The sequence below is a fragment of the Fusarium keratoplasticum genome, chromosome 5, assembly GCF_025433545.1.
Source record: "Fusarium keratoplasticum isolate Fu6.1 chromosome 5, whole genome shotgun sequence".
NCBI lineage: Eukaryota > Fungi > Ascomycota > Sordariomycetes > Hypocreales > Nectriaceae > Fusarium > Fusarium keratoplasticum.
Genome location: NC_070533.1, coordinates 2,532,708 through 2,551,230, shown reverse-complemented (window position 1 = coordinate 2,551,230; position 18,523 = coordinate 2,532,708). Strand labels below are relative to the sequence as shown.

The 18,523-nt window shown below is 52.6% G+C and overlaps 10 protein-coding genes across 10 annotated transcripts; 5 read left to right on the top strand and 5 right to left on the bottom strand.

Annotated features, from left to right (window-relative positions):
- Positions 1–361: 361 nt before the first annotated feature.
- On the top strand, positions 362–2,788 carry NCS57_00742300 (uncharacterized protein; the record flags this gene model as incomplete). The annotated part of the gene is made up of 2 exons (XM_053057274.1): positions 362–2,204; positions 2,259–2,788. The coding sequence occupies 2 exons, from the start codon at positions 362–364 to the stop codon at positions 2,786–2,788; spliced, it is 2,373 nt and encodes a 790-aa protein (XP_052913469.1).
- Positions 2,789–3,323: 535 nt separating this feature from the next.
- On the bottom strand, positions 3,324–4,364 carry NCS57_00742200 (Coatomer subunit epsilon; the record flags this gene model as incomplete). Its single annotated transcript, XM_053057273.1, has 4 exons — positions 3,324–3,432; positions 3,482–3,720; positions 3,770–3,912; positions 3,971–4,364. The coding sequence occupies 4 exons, from the start codon at positions 4,362–4,364 to the stop codon at positions 3,324–3,326; spliced, it is 885 nt and encodes a 294-aa protein (XP_052913468.1).
- A 312-nt stretch (positions 4,365–4,676) lies between these two features.
- On the top strand, positions 4,677–5,493 carry NCS57_00742100 (60S ribosomal protein L44; the record flags this gene model as incomplete). The annotated part of the gene is made up of 3 exons (XM_053057272.1): positions 4,677–4,766; positions 5,126–5,403; positions 5,454–5,493. The coding sequence occupies exons 1-3, from the start codon at positions 4,764–4,766 to the stop codon at positions 5,491–5,493; spliced, it is 321 nt and encodes a 106-aa protein (XP_052913467.1). The 5' UTR covers positions 4,677–4,763.
- A 346-nt stretch (positions 5,494–5,839) lies between these two features.
- On the bottom strand, positions 5,840–6,913 carry NCS57_00742000 (uncharacterized protein; the record flags this gene model as incomplete). The annotated part of the gene is made up of 3 exons (XM_053057271.1): positions 5,840–6,447; positions 6,499–6,742; positions 6,794–6,913. 3 exons carry the CDS (start codon positions 6,911–6,913, stop codon positions 5,840–5,842), a joined length of 972 nt encoding a protein of 323 aa, XP_052913466.1.
- A 434-nt stretch (positions 6,914–7,347) lies between these two features.
- NCS57_00741900 (uncharacterized protein) lies at positions 7,348–8,088 on the bottom strand (the record flags this gene model as incomplete). The annotated part of the gene is made up of 1 exon (XM_053057270.1): positions 7,348–8,088. One exon carries the CDS (start codon positions 8,086–8,088, stop codon positions 7,348–7,350), a length of 741 nt encoding a protein of 246 aa, XP_052913465.1.
- A 1,035-nt stretch (positions 8,089–9,123) lies between these two features.
- Positions 9,124–10,378, top strand: NCS57_00741800 (uncharacterized protein; the record flags this gene model as incomplete). Its single annotated transcript, XM_053057269.1, has 4 exons — positions 9,124–9,175; positions 9,235–9,509; positions 9,560–9,937; positions 9,989–10,378. 4 exons carry the CDS (start codon positions 9,124–9,126, stop codon positions 10,376–10,378), a joined length of 1,095 nt encoding a protein of 364 aa, XP_052913464.1.
- Positions 10,379–10,790: 412 nt separating this feature from the next.
- NCS57_00741700 (MFS domain-containing protein) lies at positions 10,791–12,619 on the top strand (the record flags this gene model as incomplete). The annotated part of the gene is made up of 2 exons (XM_053057268.1): positions 10,791–11,353; positions 11,401–12,619. 2 exons carry the CDS (start codon positions 10,791–10,793, stop codon positions 12,617–12,619), a joined length of 1,782 nt encoding a protein of 593 aa, XP_052913463.1.
- A 186-nt stretch (positions 12,620–12,805) lies between these two features.
- NCS57_00741600 (Cytochrome b561 domain-containing protein) lies at positions 12,806–14,383 on the bottom strand (the record flags this gene model as incomplete). The annotated part of the gene is made up of 4 exons (XM_053057267.1): positions 12,806–13,169; positions 13,220–13,407; positions 13,458–14,272; positions 14,338–14,383. The coding sequence occupies 4 exons, from the start codon at positions 14,381–14,383 to the stop codon at positions 12,806–12,808; spliced, it is 1,413 nt and encodes a 470-aa protein (XP_052913462.1).
- A 1,155-nt stretch (positions 14,384–15,538) lies between these two features.
- NCS57_00741500 (uncharacterized protein) lies at positions 15,539–16,496 on the bottom strand (the record flags this gene model as incomplete). Its single annotated transcript, XM_053057266.1, has 3 exons — positions 15,539–15,598; positions 15,647–15,939; positions 15,995–16,496. The coding sequence occupies 3 exons, from the start codon at positions 16,494–16,496 to the stop codon at positions 15,539–15,541; spliced, it is 855 nt and encodes a 284-aa protein (XP_052913461.1).
- An 861-nt stretch (positions 16,497–17,357) lies between these two features.
- Positions 17,358–18,491, top strand: NCS57_00741400 (uncharacterized protein; the record flags this gene model as incomplete). The annotated part of the gene is made up of 2 exons (XM_053057265.1): positions 17,358–17,402; positions 17,457–18,491. The coding sequence occupies 2 exons, from the start codon at positions 17,358–17,360 to the stop codon at positions 18,489–18,491; spliced, it is 1,080 nt and encodes a 359-aa protein (XP_052913460.1).
- Positions 18,492–18,523: the final 32 nt, after the last annotated feature.

The window sequence follows — 18,523 nt, the reverse complement described above, 5'->3', positions numbered from 1 at the left end:
GTCAGTCGCGCACAGCGCCATGGTGCTGCTTGGGGAGATTCAATGCTTCATCGAGAAGAGAAGAAGAGTTGACAGCACTCTGGTCACTTCAGGGCCGGTATTATCCTTCTCCACAGAGGTCACGAAGCTGCTCTCAGAGTCAAGGCGGTGTGCCAGGGAACTTTTTGTGCTTCATGGTATTGATTACGAACATCGCCCAGCTCGGCATGAAGGGATCAGTCCGGCACACGAGACAACGTTCGAATGGATCTTCGACAGATCCAAACAGGATACGAAGCAATCACACCTCCTGAACTGGCTCCATCACGGTCATGGCATTTTCTGGGTAGCAGGAAAGCCAGGCTCGGGGAAATCCACACTCATGAAGTACATCGCCGAACACCCCGGTACCAAGGCTGCCTTGCGGCACTGGGCTACGGCCGCCGGCAAAGAGTTGAACATGGCCACTCATTACTTCTGGTATGCAGGGTCGCATATCCAGAGGTCGCAAGAAGGCCTTCTTCGGTCTCTCCTCTGTGACATCTTCCAACAGGCCCCAGAGCTCATCCCAATTGCCTGCCCTGAACGCTGGGACAAGAGTGACAACGTTTCTCTCAATGAGGACGTTGACACAGGCCCCTGGACTTTGGCAGATCTGCAGGAAGCGATAGATGCGATTGCAAGTCAACCAGAGCTGCAGGTCAATTTCTGCTTTTTTATTGACGGCCTGGATGAGTTTAGTGGCGAGCATTTGCGCATTTGCAAGTCTCTGCTCCAGCTCTCCGCATCTAGCAACATCAAATTGTGTCTTGCTTCCCGCCCCTGGAACATCTTCGAGGAAAGCTTTGGTCGGTTTTCTGCCCAGAAGATCTATATTCACGAGCTCACCAGAGAAGACATCCGAAAATACGTCGAGGATCTCCTGTGCAACCATCCTCGTTGGCAGACGTTGCTAGTTGAGTCCAAAAAGACAGCCGCTCTTGTCAACGAGGTCACTATCAGGGCTCAGGGTGTCTTTCTTTGGGTTTTCTTGGTGACGAGGCTCCTCAGAGATGGCTTGACAAACTACGATACCCTCAGCGATTTGCACAAGAGACTGGATCTGCTTCCGACAGACCTGGAGCCATTCTTCCGGCATATGATAGATTCGGTTGAGCCATTCTATCACACCAAGATGTCCGAGATGCTCCAAATGGCCGTCAAAGCCGGGAAACCGCTGCCACTTGCCATCTACTACTTCCACGATCAGGAATACGAGGACGGTGGCTATGCTCTCAGGGAGCCGACTACGCCTTGGGAGCCCGAAATGCTGAACAATATACGCAACATAGTCACGCGGCGAATAAACGCGAGGTGTATGGGGCTCCTAGAGGTAAACGGAGACAATGTCGAGTTCCTGCATCGGACAGTGTACGACTTCCTCCGGTCAAAAGACATGGAGCAATTCCTAGAATCAAACACCCGCGAGTGCTTTGATCCGCACCTAACTATTCTTCAAGCACATGTGGCCTGGACGAAGCATGCCCCATTCTACGACTTGTCAATCACGGCCAAAGCAATGCTCGAGATTGGCAAGTCTCGGCTGAAGTCAACGCTCCTGGAGACATTCTCGTACTCTCTCCAAGTCACATCCGACAAGTCAATGGCCGTCAACGCAGAGGTCCTGCTGGATGAGCTGGAGCAGACAGTCCAGAGAATCTTTCGGACACCCAGGAGCAATCGTCCTAACGATGTCTGCAGAAAGGCGAGTGCATTGTTCAGATCTTGTGCTCTGCAGGCCGTGTCGACAGAGTACATTGTAATGAAGCTCGAAAAGAGCAAGAGCTATTTCAATGACGTTGGCATTGACCCGCTACCGCCCATTCTGGGTCAGAAGATGAGCAATGGTCAAGCCAGTTTGTGGAAGCCTGAACAGATTGAGCTTCTCCGATGTCTTCTTTGCCATGGCTACGATCCCAATTCAAATACCTCCTCTTCCGAGGACGACACATCTGCCAGTGTGTTGACTCCTTGGGCAAGTTTCGTCCATCGCCTTCTTCCTCGATACGAATTTGGCAATGCGTTGCCTATTGGCGGGATACATGGGCGCTCCTGGCCCTCGTCCCAGCCTGCATTCTTGTTCCAGCCGCCTAGCAAGCATGTATCTGAGGCTCTCCGAAGTGGACTTTTTCGCATGCTCCTCGAATTCGGTGCTGACCCGAATGCCAGAGTTGGAGGGGGAGATTGTAAGTTGTCAGTTTGGGCAACATTTCTTATCATGGGGTTCTCAAATTCTCAAGCGTTTCGACAACACCCAAAGGAATATCTCTCTGTACTGGACGTGCTTCTCTCAAAGGCAGACTTTACCCGTCAGGAGGATGGATTGACTGAAGCTGTCAAACGAATGCTCGAAGACGGCAAGCCATCTGCCATGTTTCCTACCAGGGCTTTCAAGCTCCTTCAAGGACAACAGGCACGGAAGCGCACGATGGAATTCATCTGTCTGCAACTTGATGAATTAATAGCCAAGCGGTCGACCGACCGATCTCCGAGATTTAGTCTCGGGGCAGAGGTCACCCAGATCTTCATGAGGCATGCGGCCCACCCATCACTACCGATGAAGCCCCTGGAGTCGAGGCTCTACCGAGCCTTTCCCAGCCTTGCACCTACCCCGAGTCCTTTACCGAATCCCTTCCTTGCCGATGATGATGTGTCGTGGGGTGTGGCTAGAAAGAGACCAAGGAGCGATTGTGAGGCTCCGTGCCGCGTACCTCAATACGACGGCCGGGAACCATCAAAGATGCGACGGCGGAGATACCATTGGCGTTGAGGATTTGTTGCAGTTGAAGATCGGTTGAAGCCGAACAGCCGGGAATTACGTGGTGGTATATCTGACTGGCGGTTTAAAGATAAGTGGAATAGTTTCAAAAACAAAAAAGACGTTTGCTTGCCCACTTTCTCAACACAACGCCTAACCGCAACATTCAATGACCTGGACCCCAAAGTCCCATTTTTTTTTAAAGGTGGAAGTCAGTTTAGTAAATCTAGAGAATACAAAGGACAAAGACCAACCCAAGCTGAAACGACCTTAGCAAAAAGTTCCTCCAAGTGGACTTGTAGGGTAGCGGGGATGGAGACTCCCAAGCCCAAAGCCTCACTCAGATGAATCAGGAGATGTGGTCTATTTTCAGTCGCCTAAACCCATATATTGATGCTTTGAGGAAACCAATGCCCGACTGAGCTTCGAAGGCAAACTCATGTAGAACGTAGACAAGATCTCAACAGTTGTCGCTCAGGGAATTCCGTTCCTCTACCAGTTATGCGCCCATCATTAAAATCTATCAATTCATACACCTAGAGCCAAATCATGCCGAAACCTTGGGGCTGTACTTTGTGGCGGCCTTGTCGAACAGTGCGCTCTTCTCCTCCAGGTCGGCCAGGAACTGGTGGTTGGCGTCGGCGGTCTTGAGCTTCCTAGTAAAGGTTAGCATCAATCAAATAGAAACAGACATGGTCCACCTACTCAGTAAGCTCCTTGGCGTCGTTGCCTGAAATCACATTCAGGACAAGCAAGTTGGCGATGGCATCAGCCGAGTTGGCGTCCTTCTCCAGAGCTTGGTCCAGGGCGGCCTGGGCCTCTTCTGTCCTTCCGAGGTGGAGCTCGCAGACTGCTTGCGAGACGAGGCTTCGCACTGATGAGGTCGAGGGAGCTTGCGCGAGCTCCTCAAAGACGTAGAACGCCTGCTGGTACTTTTCTCCGCCCTATACGGTCTTAGTAACTTGTCCCATGTAGTAACAGGGCGGTCCTTACCACTCTCAATCCAACCCAAGACTCAGCCAGGTTCACCAGGAGACTATCCTGAGCCCATCGTCGCGCAGCAGAGACTTCCTTCAGAGCGAGGTCGGTTCGGTTTTGTTGGAGGTGGATTTGGACGATCAGGGCGACGGCGTCAACTGATTAACAGCGGTCAGCGAAAGGCGACAAGCTTGGACAGAGTCCCTCGAAACGTACGGCTTCCCTGATGTTGCGTGAGGAGCGCAAGGGCCTCGTCAGACTTTCCAGCAGCCTGGAGTACTGTTCCTCCAACAATAAGAACGGTTGTGTTGTCGGCCGACGACGCAGCCAGCTTCTCGACGGTCTTGACGGCAGAGTCGACCTTGCCCAGGCTGAGCTCGGCCAGGGCACCCAGAGCTTCAAGGGCAGGATCCGACTCCCCCTTCACATCGGCGAGGACATCTTCAGCTTGACCGAGGGCCAGTCTGGCTCGGAGGACGAGGACGCGCGCGGGAAGGGCGTTGTCAGGGGAGAAGGACGAGGTGTCGAAGTCGATGACCTCCTGGTACTGGCCCTGGTGGAAGTGGTTGTGGATGTTGATCAATTCGCCTTCGGCAGAGTAGGGATCCATGTTGGCGGCTGTTGACTATGATACGACTCGAACTGGCTTCTATAACGGTCGTCCTTTAAACTGTCCTGAGAACACTTGGTGATGCGCCTGCGAGGTCATATGGTGGGGCCTTCAAGTCCACCAAGCAGTCTGAGGTGTCCTTTCGTGGGGGTGGGAGCTTCAAGGGGTACGTACCTCCCCTAGCCTCACCTCGGTGAGGCGGTGATCATGGTAGCCCTAGATGTCAGGCGCAAAAGTGTGGCTGGTGCAAGCGAGCCACAGGCCCGCCTCATGGGGCAAGGCGCGGACCCTAGTTGCCCACAAAGAAGAGAAATCCCCCAAAACCTCCCAATTTCGCCCAGTCTTTGGAACTTCGCATCACCAAACACCCAAAGAACGGCACCGCACAACGTCGTCAAGATGGTACGTCGCAACAGTCAATCCAAAGCCCTCTTCATCAGCAACAGCATACTGCAAGAGATGCGATGCCTTTCCCCTCGAGCTCTGCGCCCGTCGACCGCCCGCACGATGACAGTCAATCCGCGAGAAAGTGGGATGAATTTTTGTGGTGAAGCTGCTGGAGGGAGACGATTCGCGACATCATCGACAGTCAGCACCGATTCCTCGACGACCAGCCGACTACTCCAATTCTCTGCGCCTCTTACGAAAGACTCTCCGATTGCTGTCAACTCCTAGACTGTCTCGTGCGGCGGGCGATGGAACATCTCGAGACTTGACAAATAACCCTGATCATCAGGTCGCTAACACGCTGCATCGCACAGGTCAACATTCCCAAGACCCGCAACACCTACTGCAAGGGCAAGGATTGCCGCAAGCACACCCAGCACAAGGTCACTCAGTACAAGGCCGGTAAGGCTTCGCTGTTTGCCCAGGGTAAGCGACGTTACGACCGCAAGCAGTCGGGTTATGGTGGTCAGACCAAGCCCGTCTTCCACAAGAAGGCCAAGACTACCAAGAAGGTCGTGTTGCGATTGGAGTGCGTCAAGTGCAAGACCAAGCTCCAGCTGTCGCTGAAGCGATGCAAGCACTTCGAGCTCGGGTACGTCACCTGTCCAGCCACGCGCCTACGGAATGCTAACGACTCTGCAGTGGTGACAAGAAGACGAAGGGTGCGGCTCTGGTGTTCTAAGTGCTTTGTGTTTGGGGTCTCACGGTCACCATTTCTCATGCTTACCTGGCGGCATTTGGGCATCACGGACACTGGCGAAGGGAGGTACATGTCCTCGGCTGAGGAATGTTTCATAGGGAGTGAATCAAAAAAATCTCTGTGACTGCACCAACCGACTTTTCCGCCAATGTTAGGCACAATGTGGTGAGGTGCTCCGAAGGTCCAAGGCCGGCGTCCGGGTTTGAGTCATACCCAAGTAGCCAAAAGATGGACTCAAGGCGGGAGGCACGGTCTGGGGGAAAAGTTAACAAGTATCGAAATCTCGGGCTTGCCGTCTGTCTGTCTATCTATCTAGCTGGCGCTACATCTAGAAACCCTCTCCCAACATGATGGTTCTGCCACCTCCATACCACAATGTGCCGTTCCGCGCATCGAGCCCCTTCTCCTGGCCGACGATCCACTCGCCCACAAACTCGGTGTCGGGGTTATCCCAAACCTCCTTCTCCAACCACTGGTTAATCTCGTCAATGGCCTTGACCCAGCTTGCCCTCTTCTCAGGGGTATCATGGTCTTCATGGCTGAGATACCGACCAAGTGTGATGTGTGCGCTTGGAACCTGATATCTAGATCCAACCTCAACGCCGCCCGCCTGTACCTGGTCGAATACATCGCGGCGGAGGTGATGGTAGGTGTAGTCATCTCCTTGTGTGATGCCATCCGTAACTATAGGCTCCACAGGGGGCGGTGAGAGAGAGGCTTCGCCAGCCGCCGGGAGGAATGAGACGGCAAAGGCGGAAAGATCGTAGGAGATCATGGGCTTGACGAGACGTGACCTATGCGAGTAGGGGTAGTTGACAATTGAGGGGATTGACGGCCGCAGCGTAGACACTAACGAGGCAATCTCATCGGGAGTCTTGGAGAAAGCAACCTCGAGCGCCGTCAGGTGCATCTTGTGAGTAGGCATAAGCCAAACATCTAAATCGGACGTCAGTAAAAACGATACAGCTCATTTTGAAGTTTGCTCACTTGGGGCAGCCTGCTTCAGCAACTCCTGCAGCTTAGCTGCCAGTCGAACAACGTGATCAGGTGGCCTCGCCCAAAAGACGAGACAGTTCCTCGGGTCACGAAAGCCCGGCTCGACGGTCTGATCCTCCAGCCTCAGGAGATACTGGTCTATGATGAGCTCCTTGAAGTTGGGGTCTAGGAACTTTTCGGCCTGCTGGGCGTTTCTCTTTGTCCGGTGGACAGAGTAGAGGGTCTGGATCTCGGCCTGGTCATGGTGTTAGTTGAAGTAGTCCTTGAAGAAATGGTAGTCACTTACAGGGTTGTCATTGCATGTTCTTATGAGGGCTGTGTAAGGGTTCTCTCCGGGCTGAAGCTGGATGCCGGAGAGATCCTCAAGCTTGTTGCGAGCATCGGTGAGTTCGAGTTGAGCCACCATTGTGAGTGAGTCACGCTGAAATGGCTGGTTTACCCCGATAGTTTCCAAAAGACCCAGTGGCTATGAAGCCTGTTTGAATGAAACTCCAGACTTGAACAGCTTCCAACATTTATATGGGCATCGCTTGAAGTCGTCGTGATGGAGCCTCCATGGCCAGGAATGCCGGATGACTAATCCTTCCAACCAGCTGCATCTCAGTCTCGTATTTGACAATTACAGCGAGAACTATTCTCGTCGTTTCGTGTCCGAGAAGAGTCAGAGCGGACGGGTATTCTAGTCACTTCAAGCTTAGTCGAAACGTGGTGTTTTCTTGGCCTTTTCTGTTAAAGTTGAAAAGGCCTCATTTGAATCAACATTCTCGTTTGTGTCCAACTCAGCCACCGCCAAGTTACGCAATTGATTGATCCTCAAATATCGCCTATTTTATTTTTAATTCACAATTTCCCAGAGCGACCTGTCCTGACGACCGGAACCCGCACCCTGATCTTTGGTTCCTCCGGCTCAAAGACGGAGAGCTGGCAGTCCTCCTCAGCAACTCCGCTCGCAAACTGCACAACCAAAAAGTCCAGCGTCGTCGCCTCCTTGCCCATTGCCACCATTGGGGCGTGCCATGTCCCGGCGCCGTAGGTAACGGCCTGTCTGTTGGTCGCCACAAAGGCGCGTAGGCGTCTCAGGTCGGGTAGGCCTCTGCCGGGCAAACCATGGCCAGTTGGCACAGGGAGGCCCTCATCCAACGGGCTTGGGGGAAGACTCGGTGCCACGATGACCAGGTACATTGAAGAGGTAGACATGAGAGGGGAGAAGGTCTGGGACGTAAAGGGGTGTCTCTCGAGGACGCTGACGGTGAACTCGCGTTGAGAAGGGTCGTCGGTCTCCTTGAGCTGACGGGCCTCGCAGACGAATTGGCTCATGATGAGCTCGCCATTGCCACTGGGCGCCTGGGCGTAGAGGTTCTTGGGCTTGCTGACATGGCTGTACTTGATGGCGGTTCCCTGGTTCGCCGAGACACCTTCGTATGGCAGCGAGCCGCCATGCGAGGCGTAGGCGTAGGCGGTGGGGTGTAGGTCTGGTCGAGGGTTGGTGACGACGTCGCCAAAGGGCGCAAATGCCTCCTGCGTGAGGCGATCGGCCGTGACTTGAATGTCCAAGTCGTTAATGTTGATTGTCACGGACATGGTTGATATACAGAGTCGATGCGATGAAATGAGGAGTGACGTAGGCAAGTTTGGAGCTGGTGGTTGAAGCTCGGTTTCTTATCTCGCGGCACAGTGGATAGTGGGTGCGACTCTGCACTATCGAGAGTCGCGGTGTAGCTATCACAACCAGCAACGCGTTTAATAATGCGATATACTAAGAGTTTTTGTATATTTTCCAGGCATACTGTATCTCCACGTATTTGAATACACTGTCTGTCAATTCAATATTTTCATGCTCAAGGATTTCACTAATGTTACTCTAGCTCGCTCCGTTTGTTTCTATAAACCATCTACCAAGTAAGAAACCGTCAATTCAACCATTAACCTTACAATGGCACCGAACCGGATAGGAATTAATTTTACTACAATCAAATTCACGTTACCAATCAAATGGACTCGTATATCCCGCAATTTAACACTTCCTGAACCGGACATAGCGAGAGTTCCCGGTCCAGTGGCTTACCCTAGACCCGAACTTGACCAGCTCAGTGCATTGACCGAGATAGTTGACTCTTGTCCGTTCAACCACTTATGCCTACACCACGAATGTCTATTTTTTATCCAATTGATAGCCTTGTAACTCGACATAAACTTCCAAGCCTACTATTTGCCCATTCTCCTTAGGCTGCATATGCAAGTCTAGGTTTCGGACTGACATTTCCGAAACTTGAAGCCAATGATAACCGCATCTCAAACTCCACGATGTAAGTGGAGCTTGTCACTCTTCGGAATTCAAACCCGGCCGTCATGTCGGCTGTGTATCGTTGTGGGGGGATTCAAATTCATGCTTCATGAATGGCTGAGAAGAGAATTATTTTCGGGAAACTTGATAGAAAACATGAGCACGGAGAGAAGCGCGGATGCGTAGAGAGGGAGTTTTGATCATGTTGTACCTCGATGAGCATCTATAAAGAAGAAACGTCAAGTCGAGGAAAAAAATGAATTGTATACCGCGACATCATTCAGTTTCTGTGACAAACAAGGCACACGATATAACAAGTACTAGCCGGAATCATGTCTACCTCCGCAAACCTCCAAGTCGCAATCGCTGGCGTCGGCCGCATGGGTAAGCTCTTCCACCAAGCACACAACACTCGACGACACCCTCTCACCACTAGCATCTAGGACTACGCCATGCAGAGCATTTTCATAGGCTGGTCGCCGACGCGGATCTCATCGCTGTTAGTTCGCCCGTCCAGGCTGAGCTCGATGCTGCCAAGGCTTTGGTCCCCCAAGTGAGGACCTATCTCTCATATGATGAGATGCTCAGCACCGAGTCGACACTCCAGGCTGTTGTCATTGCGAGTGCAGTATCTGTTCATGCAGAGCAGGCTATCAAGGCTATGGAGAAGGGCCTCCATGTGCTTTGTGAGAAGCCTCTCAGTCCAAGCCCAGAGATTGTATGTCCACCAAGATTATGAATCCCAGCCATTGACTAACCACAGACCAGTCCCAACAAGTATTGGATGCGTACAACAAGTCTCTCAAGAAGTACCCCAAGCAAAAGGTCATGTGCGGCTTCTCGAGGAGATTCGATGCCTCCTACCGAGACGCTCACCAGAAGGTGATGAGCGGAGACCTGGGCCGTCTGGCTGTGTTTCGATCGCAGACATGCGATCTGCTAAACCCTGCATTCTTTGCCAGCTACCTCAAGCATGCCGCTGGCATTTTTATCGACACATCTATCCACGATGTTGATCTGGCTCTCTGGTTCTTGGGCCATGACAGTGTGGTGAAGACCATCAGCTCAGCCGGTGTCACTGCTGTTCAGCAGGACATGCTTGACCACACCGACAGAGACAATGCATTGGCTATCATTGAGTTTTATGTAAGAACATCCGATATACTCACATTGACACAAGCTGACCTTGGACTTTAGGACGGCAAGATTGCCCAGATCTACGCCTCACGCATGATGGCAGCCGGCCAAGAAGACACAACCGAACTCATCTGCACAAAGGGCAAGGCGACAGTAAACGCCCAGCCGCAGACAAACCTGGTCAACGTCCACGACGTGAATGGCATCAGGAGACAGGTCCCTGGCGACTACTACGGTCGTTTTAAGGAGGCCTTCATCACCGAGGCGCAAGAGTTTACCGACTGTTGTCTCCACGATAAGGAGCTCCCAGTGAAGCTGGAAGGGGCCGTCAAGGCTGTGACCATCTGCTGCCTGCTGCAGGAGAGTCTGATCAGTGGAAAGAAGATTGAGTTTGACGAGTCTGGTAGGCGGTTAACGCCTGCGACCGATGTCAAGGGCAGTAAGTTGTAATAGCGATTGTCATGTTGGTGCAACACTAGAATAGACAAAGAGGAAACATGTTTCAACGTTCCCGTCAGTTCCGTACCAAATGCCGAAATGCCGTGCGGAGCTCCGCTATCGCTCCGGCCCCGCGAATCGGTGGCCACGGGTATCCACATCCACAGCGGAAGCAGGGAGCCGGGAGGAGTCGTTCCCTGCTCCGTCGGTCGGACGAGGGACAAGGAAGGCGGGCGTGGGGCTGAGATTGCTTATCTCATTGGACTCTGGTTGGGCGTCATCGCAATTGCTCATCAAGCGAGAGCGACGGTGAATGTTGAAACTTCGGAAAATATTGCCTCAGACACATTCGTTCTTGTTCATTCTCGACTATTTCGTTGCCTGTGAAGAGATATCCGAACTGAACCTGGATCTATCCGTATAAATGCATGGTAAATCCGACAGTGACAATGAATCCGAGGTCTCGGAGCATCATGACCCGAGCTCTCAACACCACGAGACAACTCAAGACTCACCTCGTCCTCTCAACCAAGTAACAGAACCCGATGGCCTCCTTCCCCCGAGCCCAGGCTCAACTCCAGAGCCAAAGGGCAACGAGCCTATCGCTTGGTCCGACCTCCCTCAGAAACATCAGCTCTTCATCATCACCCTCGCCCGCATGAGCGAGCCCCTCGTTCAGTCTTCCCTCCAGGCCTACATGTTTTACCAGCTCAAGTGGTTCGACCCAGACGCACCAGATTCGACCATCTCAGCACAGGCTGGTGTTCTTCATGCTAGTTTTACCGCTGCCCAGTTCCTCACGGCCATGCTCTGGGGTCGCGTTGCGGACTCGCCCCGTTCCGGACGCAAGACGGTTTTACTCATCGGTCTCTGCGGCACGAGCTTGTCTTGTTTAGGCTTTGGATTTGCTACGTCGTTCTGGCAGGCTCTCTTATTTCGAACAATTGGGGGTGCCACCAACGGTAATGTTGGAGTTATGAGGACCATGTAAGCCATAGATATTACACTGAGCGGCACTTGTTAACCCCCAACAGGATCAGCGAGATCATCCGAGAGAAAAAGTACCAGTCAAGGGCCTTTCTCCTGCTCCCCATGACCTTCAACTGCGGCGTAATCCTGGGTCCTATTATGGGCGGTCTCCTATCCGACCCGGCGGGTAGCTATCCTGGTCTCTTTGGGAAGGTCGACTTCTTTCTCAAGTATCCATATGCAACGCCAAACATCATTAGCTCAATATTCCTCGCCATTGCTGCGCTGACGGTCTGGCTCGGTCTCGAGGAGACGCTCGACGCACTCCGGGATGGCCCGCAAGATCTTGGCTCGCGTCTTGGGCATAGATTCGCTTCACTGATACGGAAGCGGTTCTCATCGGGTGGCTCGCATGAAGGCTATACCGCTATTCCCGCTGAAGATGTTGAGCTGGCACCGGAGGGCGAGGTCACGACGAAGCGTCCAGCGAGGCGATATACTCAGCGCCTCCCCTTCAAGCGAATGTTCACACGCAACGTCACCATGACCTTTGTCGCGAGCTTCTTACTCGGAATGCACATTGGCACATTCAACTCTCTCTGGTTCGTCTTCCTGTCAACCCCAGTCTGGAATCCAGACACCTCGGAGCACCCGCGCCATCTTCCCTTTCTCTTCACCGGTGGATTAGGCCTCCCTCCTCGGTCTGTGGGACTCGCGATGGCGACTCTGGGCTTCATCGGTATAAATCTGCAGTTATTTCTCTACCCGCGGATTTCGGCACGCCTGGGGACGACCAAGGCCTGGCGATTCTCCTTGTTCTGCTTCCCTATTGCCTACTTTCTTGTCCCGTACCTCTCAGTCGTCCCCAGCAGCGAGTCTTCTCCTCCTCCAGGCCCTAAGGGAGGAATTGCCATTTGGCTGGCCATCTGCGGTGTTCTCTCGATTCAAGTACTGGGTCGAACTTTTGCAATTCCAAGTCAGACAATCCTCGTCAACAACTGCTCGCCCCATCCAAGTGTCCTCGGCACTATCCATGGGATAGGTCAGAGCGTGGGCAGCGCGGCAAGGACAATCGGTCCAATGATTGGTGGTGTGATTTACGGCTTCGGCCTTAACAAGGGCATGGTCGGTCTGGTGTGGTGGATTCTCAGCTGCGTTGGTATCTGTGGCATCTTGGCCAGCTTGTTCGTCAAGGAAGGGGATGGACATGAGATATGGCTCCCAGGCGACGAAGATGAGACGATATCTGATGCGGATAGAAGTCACGTCACAGCGCGAGACTGAATTGAGTCATATGCTTCTCATGTTTCATGTTATGGAATGTCATCCGCTCATACGGTTGACTCTGGGCGTTTCAAGCCATCTTGTCGTCACATACCTGGTGACGATTTTTGCCATGCCCACTCATGATATTTCAGACCAGTACCATTAAACGCCAAACATGTAAACCCCCAGACATTAAAAAATCGCTCAAGTAAATTCCCTCGGCCGCTGTTCACGCCCAATGTTCAGATCCGACTCGTCATCCTTTGCCTCTGACCTCCACGGCGACGGCGATGCAGGTGACAGAGGAGCAAGCCCAATTGGCTGGTTCGAAGGGGGCTCGTAGCCGGGGGGAGGCTCTGAAGGGTAGCCCATGTGCTGGGGAGGCTGTTGTCTCCAGGGCTCGGCGCTGTAGCCATGGGGACCTGCAAGTCCAGGGCCTCGGGGTCCTCGGCGTCGGTTTTCGATATATCGGCGGCCGTAGATGAGAATGAGGCTGGTGAGGCAGATAAAGATGATGAGGATAGCCAGAAGCATGCCCCATTTCCGGTTCAGAGCCAAGGTGAAGCCCCTAGATAAGTTAGCGATGCGAGGACGAGGGCCAGTGGGTCAAAGACTTACATGAAGGCATTGAGGGTGCCCAGGAAGAGAATGATGCGACCAACCCAGAGATGAACCCTGCCGTATTTTGTAGGCGCTTTGGTCTTCTTAAACTGAGTGTGATGCATGACTCCCAGGCCAAATTGTCCCAGCAGTAAGCCAGTGACGATGAATCCAACGACCTGGTGAGGATCGTTGAAGCTGCGAGACTGTGACAGTTGTCAGTTACTGCCTTCGTATTAAAATCAAGACAACATACCCGTTGATAGTAGAAACTGTTGGCGACTCCAATTCCAAAGCCAGCAAACACGCCAACCGTGGCAATGACCTGGTTCAGAGCATGCCACTTGACGCCGCCTCCCGATCTAAGCAAGACCACACCAACGGGCATGAGGAGGACAATGGATAGGACCATAAAGACGCCGTGGACTGGCGACATCCAGTTCGGCTTCGGCTTGAATCCGTCCTCGGATAGGAGCTTGGAGCCGACGTTGGTGGTCGAGTCGTTGATGGACGGCAGCTCAGACTTGCCGTGCGTCCTCCCCACGTCAATCTCAAATACGCCATAGCCCTTGTGATACTTGAGCGGCGCGTCCTGCTCTTTGCTGTGGTAACCCTCTTTGGGCCCGTATGCGTAGATGGCCTTGTTGGTGTTGTATACATCCAGCACTCCTCCGGTCGTGTCCTTGGCTGGCCAGCTGCGGCAACGCTCCATGCACCGGACTGTCATGTACATGTAGTCGCCCTTGATACCTGACTTGGATTCTAGGATGTCATACTTCATGTCTTCATAGAACTTGGGCTCGTAGTGTCCGTAGGCGGTACGGGGCGAAAAGGTGACGCTCGACCCGTCGGGGTGCTTGTAGATGATGAGATAGAGAGCTCCCGGCATGTCCGGGCTTCCGAGGCCGACGGCGCCCCATGACAGGTCTTTCTTGACGCGCAGGCTCCAGTAGACTTCGGTGTCGACGTTCTCGCCAATGTCGATGGCAAAGGCGACATTGCCGTCTGGCGAGACAAAGGTGGATTGGCCGCCCTCATCCTTGTCGTCTTTGGCGATGGAGAATGGTAGGACTGAGAGGTGAGTGGTGGTTAGTAAGATCCCATGCAAGTAATTGTTTGGCAGTAGTGCTTATTACCTGCTGTCGCAGCCAGGGCGGCACGCCATAGGTTGCGAAGCAACATGATGTTATCGCGAGATGGAGCTGATCAAAGCAAAAGCAGTGCAACAGCTTCCAGCACGCGGGGGAAAAGGTGGATGTATGAGGGGAAGAGAGAAGGGATAAACAAGAGACGAGAAAAAAAAGAGGGTAAAAATGCAAGAAAGAAGAAAAGAGACGAATTGATGCCAGGCTATCTGTCACGGCCCCGTAAACACGAAGATCAGGGAGACCAAGCGGGAAAAGGAGGCGCGCCACTAATTAACGGAACGGCGACCACAGCTGCATACGGCAGATGATGTGTGTGTGTTTTGCCTGTGTGATGGTTGCCTCTCAAAGTACCGTGATGTGCAATTTCACGAGCCGACCGGGGGAGGAAACATCCAATCGAAGCGTTCTTCCATGTGACGATGCATTTGTGTCCAAGTCGTCTTGTCTCGGAGCCATCACGAGGGAGAGATTTCAGCTTCATTCCAGCAGAAAGGGGCTTTTACTTCCCTTGCCTATGCCATTCCATGTCTTTGTCAGTTGTCCAAACATAGGCTCCCGATGACGAATCCATTACCTCCCCCTCGTATTCTTGAACCCAGAAAGTAACCTCATGTCATATCCCTCCCGAGTTTATTGACAAGAAGCCCTTTGCCCCGGGAACCCTGGCCCAAATCGAGCGTTGAGCTGCAAGTGGTTGGTTCGCGGGGAGCACAAGCTTCACTGATGCTTCCCCTGTGGAGACGGGTTAGTGCGCTAGTCAGGGCACCTTCCCCTGGCCATCCGGTTAAGGTTGCCGCTCTGACCAATGAGACCCGCCCTTTTACCACTCGATAACGTTTGTTGTTCATCACCACCACGACACCACGGCAACATCTTGTTGCACAACGTCAACATGAGCAAAAAGAAATCATCAACAAACTCCAAAAGGGCCAAAAAGAATGCGTAATCTGGGAATCGAACCCAGGGCTCCCCGACGCTGCTCGAATGGCAACGGAGAATTTTACCACTAAACCAATTACGCGTCAAGTGATGAAGAGCTGCTTCAGCTCCACTTGTTGGAGAGGGAGGTCCAGAATTGCCTTATTCACCAGCGGACCAAGACAGAGGAATCTTCATGCGGAAAACTCGTGCAATCACTGTCTCGTTTCTGCGTAATAATCAAGTAAATAGTTAGAGCAGACTCATCATCTTATAGCCCATTCAAAGATACTTGCACATCCATCGCGTCTCCAACATTCACCCAGTCCAGCTACAATACCTGTCAGCAACATCCTCACAGCTTCGTCGGCCAACTTACAAGAACAACATTCGGCCGTCTGCCCCAATTCCCTTCGCAGAGATCTATCTGCTTCCGGATGGACTCGGCCGAGTTTGTCTTTGCCGCGTCAATCTGGTTGGGTACCACAATCCCCAGAATGTCGTGGTTGAGCATGTGGTTCATGATACCCATGAGCTTGGTCGGGTTGCCATTCTCTGGCCGGTCGACGTCACAGCTTGGGAATGAATCATCAGTCACACCGTATGAAGTCTCCCAGAAGTAGTCGAATTCGCTGATGATGTAGTCAACCTTGCTTTGGTCCATGTGGTAGTCTTGACTTAAGTTAGCACAGTGAACAAGAGCATACGCCGTCATTGAGAAGAGTACCCATAAACACAATCAGACGAGTTCCATCATTGATCAATGTCTGGAGTGTTGGCCACTCGTTCAGGGCCAGCTTCTTCTTCGGGTGAAAAACGAGGTCCTTAAGCCCAGTGCTCTCAAAGGCATCGTCAAACTTCTCAACCGACAGTCCATCAATGTTGGTCAGGAGCAACGTCACAACTTCCTCCTTATTCTTGCTCATCCAGTCAGAAACCTCTTGCAGGTAATCTTTCAGAGGCCCCTCATCGAGTTCCCAGCAGTGAGTGTGGCACATCTGGATCTCGCCATCCTTATCCTGTGTTTGTGCTTGCAAGAATCGTACACCCATGTCGAGCTGCTCCTTCACTGACTTGTACTGATTGTGGACTGGCGTTTCTCCCACGAAGGCGCTGTTGTGAGTGCCTATAAAGGTAATATCGGAATACTTGCGACCACAGAGCTTGTCATGGCCGTTGCAAGATGCCAATGCTGCCGCAACAAATGGCAATATCCGTGCGAGGAACATGATGAAGGGTATTTGGAGAGAGTGAGATGGATAGACAACATCGTATGGGAACGACTAAGGGCATCCATCACTGATATAGCATGGCGTCCATCTTAATGCTGCTCGCCACTGCACATGGCCCCCAAGGAGGTTACCGAGGAAGATGTTTCAGAGCGCTTGTACAGCGAATCACATGCATACATATCACGTCAAACGTCAGAAAATGGCCAGTGATCCTCTGATCTGGTAACCTATTTTCAGATGTTTCTTATGCGCTGACCCTAGCAGTGCAAGTGGGTTGCAACGTGGGCATGGGTGGTATGGCTTATGCTGAGTTTGATGTATGGAACACCTCTTAGAGGCTAGAAAAATTGAAACGTTAAACGTTAATAACCGCTCTATGGGTAGGGTAGCGTTCGCAGGAGGATTGTCTTTGACAGATGATTTGTCCATGGTTGTGGTTTCGCAGGGTGAAGCTGAAACCGACCAGGAGTTTAAACTGACGATCCGGCATGATCGATCAACGATTGGGCACAGACAAACGTGGCGGTGCATCAGATGGTTTGACTTGAGTGACTTCGATGCTGACCAATATCAGCTCTTTGTTCTCTAGAATGTCGTTGTAAAGTGGTGGAAGTTGAAGGAATGAAATCAAGCAATAGTCCAGGCTGTAGCGCTGGACCCACTCTGACGCATCTCATTAACCAAACACCAACGATGTCTCTCTGAGACACGGCAACCTGGCCACATCCAAGATCAACCAACTTGCGCCTGGTTGATCTTTGCCATTCATTTTCTTGGAACTTCTTTTGCTCGTCTGCTGGATGAGTTTACCTTCTCTCTAAACCGTCAAAAGCATCACTTGATGCTCAGTCGCCCAGCATGTCGAGCTACCTCTCCATGTTAGGCTGGGCCTTTCTTCCTGGCGTATGCACGCTCTGTCCATCATGACACCCTCTCCAACGGCTAACTTTCTTGCAGCTCGCAACCTCATGGGTACAGACCATTTACTATGGCATCACCATCCGCGCCGGCGACCCTAAGCCCACCCCGGGCTCGGCACGATTCAACTCGCACCGCCGAACCATCCACATCCTCGTCGTAGCCATCTACCTGGCCTACACCATCTTCGAGGCCGACTATGATCAGCGTCGAATGTCCTCCTACTATGCCGACCTTGGCGTGCCCCTCAACGCGACCGACCGCGACATCAAGTCCCGATTCCGACGTCTCGCTGCCATGCACCATCCGGACAAGGCTGGCCGCGATGCCACAGACTCTGCCGCCTTCTTCATGCACCTCAAGCTCGCGAGCGACACCCTACACGACGCCGTGAAGCGTTTCGCCTATGAACGCTTCGGACCCGAGATTGCGCGCTGGCAAAAGTGCGTCACCATCAGAGACTACATCACCCGCGGAATCGTCTCGGGCATCCTGCCTCACTATGCTGTCGCTGCTGCGTCCATCTACGTTCTCGGCCTGTTTGGCTACATGGAGTTTGGCAAATACTACCGCTGGCTCATTCTCGTCACCCTCTGCACTTTCGAGCTTCATACCGTCATGCGACCTGACTTTCCTCCCTTTGTTAATGCTGTCAACGCTGTCATAGCTCGTGTCAGCTCTCTACCACCATACCTCCCATTTCAGGTCATTTCGTTGGCTCGGAGGCTTATTATTACCATATACATTGCTCTCAACCAGATCGGACCACTTCTCGTGGCTCAAGCCAGTGGCCAACAAAAGGCCGACGACAAGGACGAGAAGGCCCTGCAAGAAAGCCTCCACCGCCTTGAGATGTTGACAAAGCAGCTCGACGGTGATGCTGTGCGGTTACTGGACATGGAGATGGCGCCTTACAAGGGAGATGCCGAGGCCGCGTCCAATCTGCAGGGCAAGATGAGGGAGTGGCTTGTGCAGAATACCATCAGAGCAGACCCCATGGTGAGGGATGCCATGGGTACGTCACTTAGGAGGAGGAGAGTCGATGCACCTGCGGGCGCCAAGGGAACACGATAGATAGACCAAGCCTGAGCCTAATATACATTTTG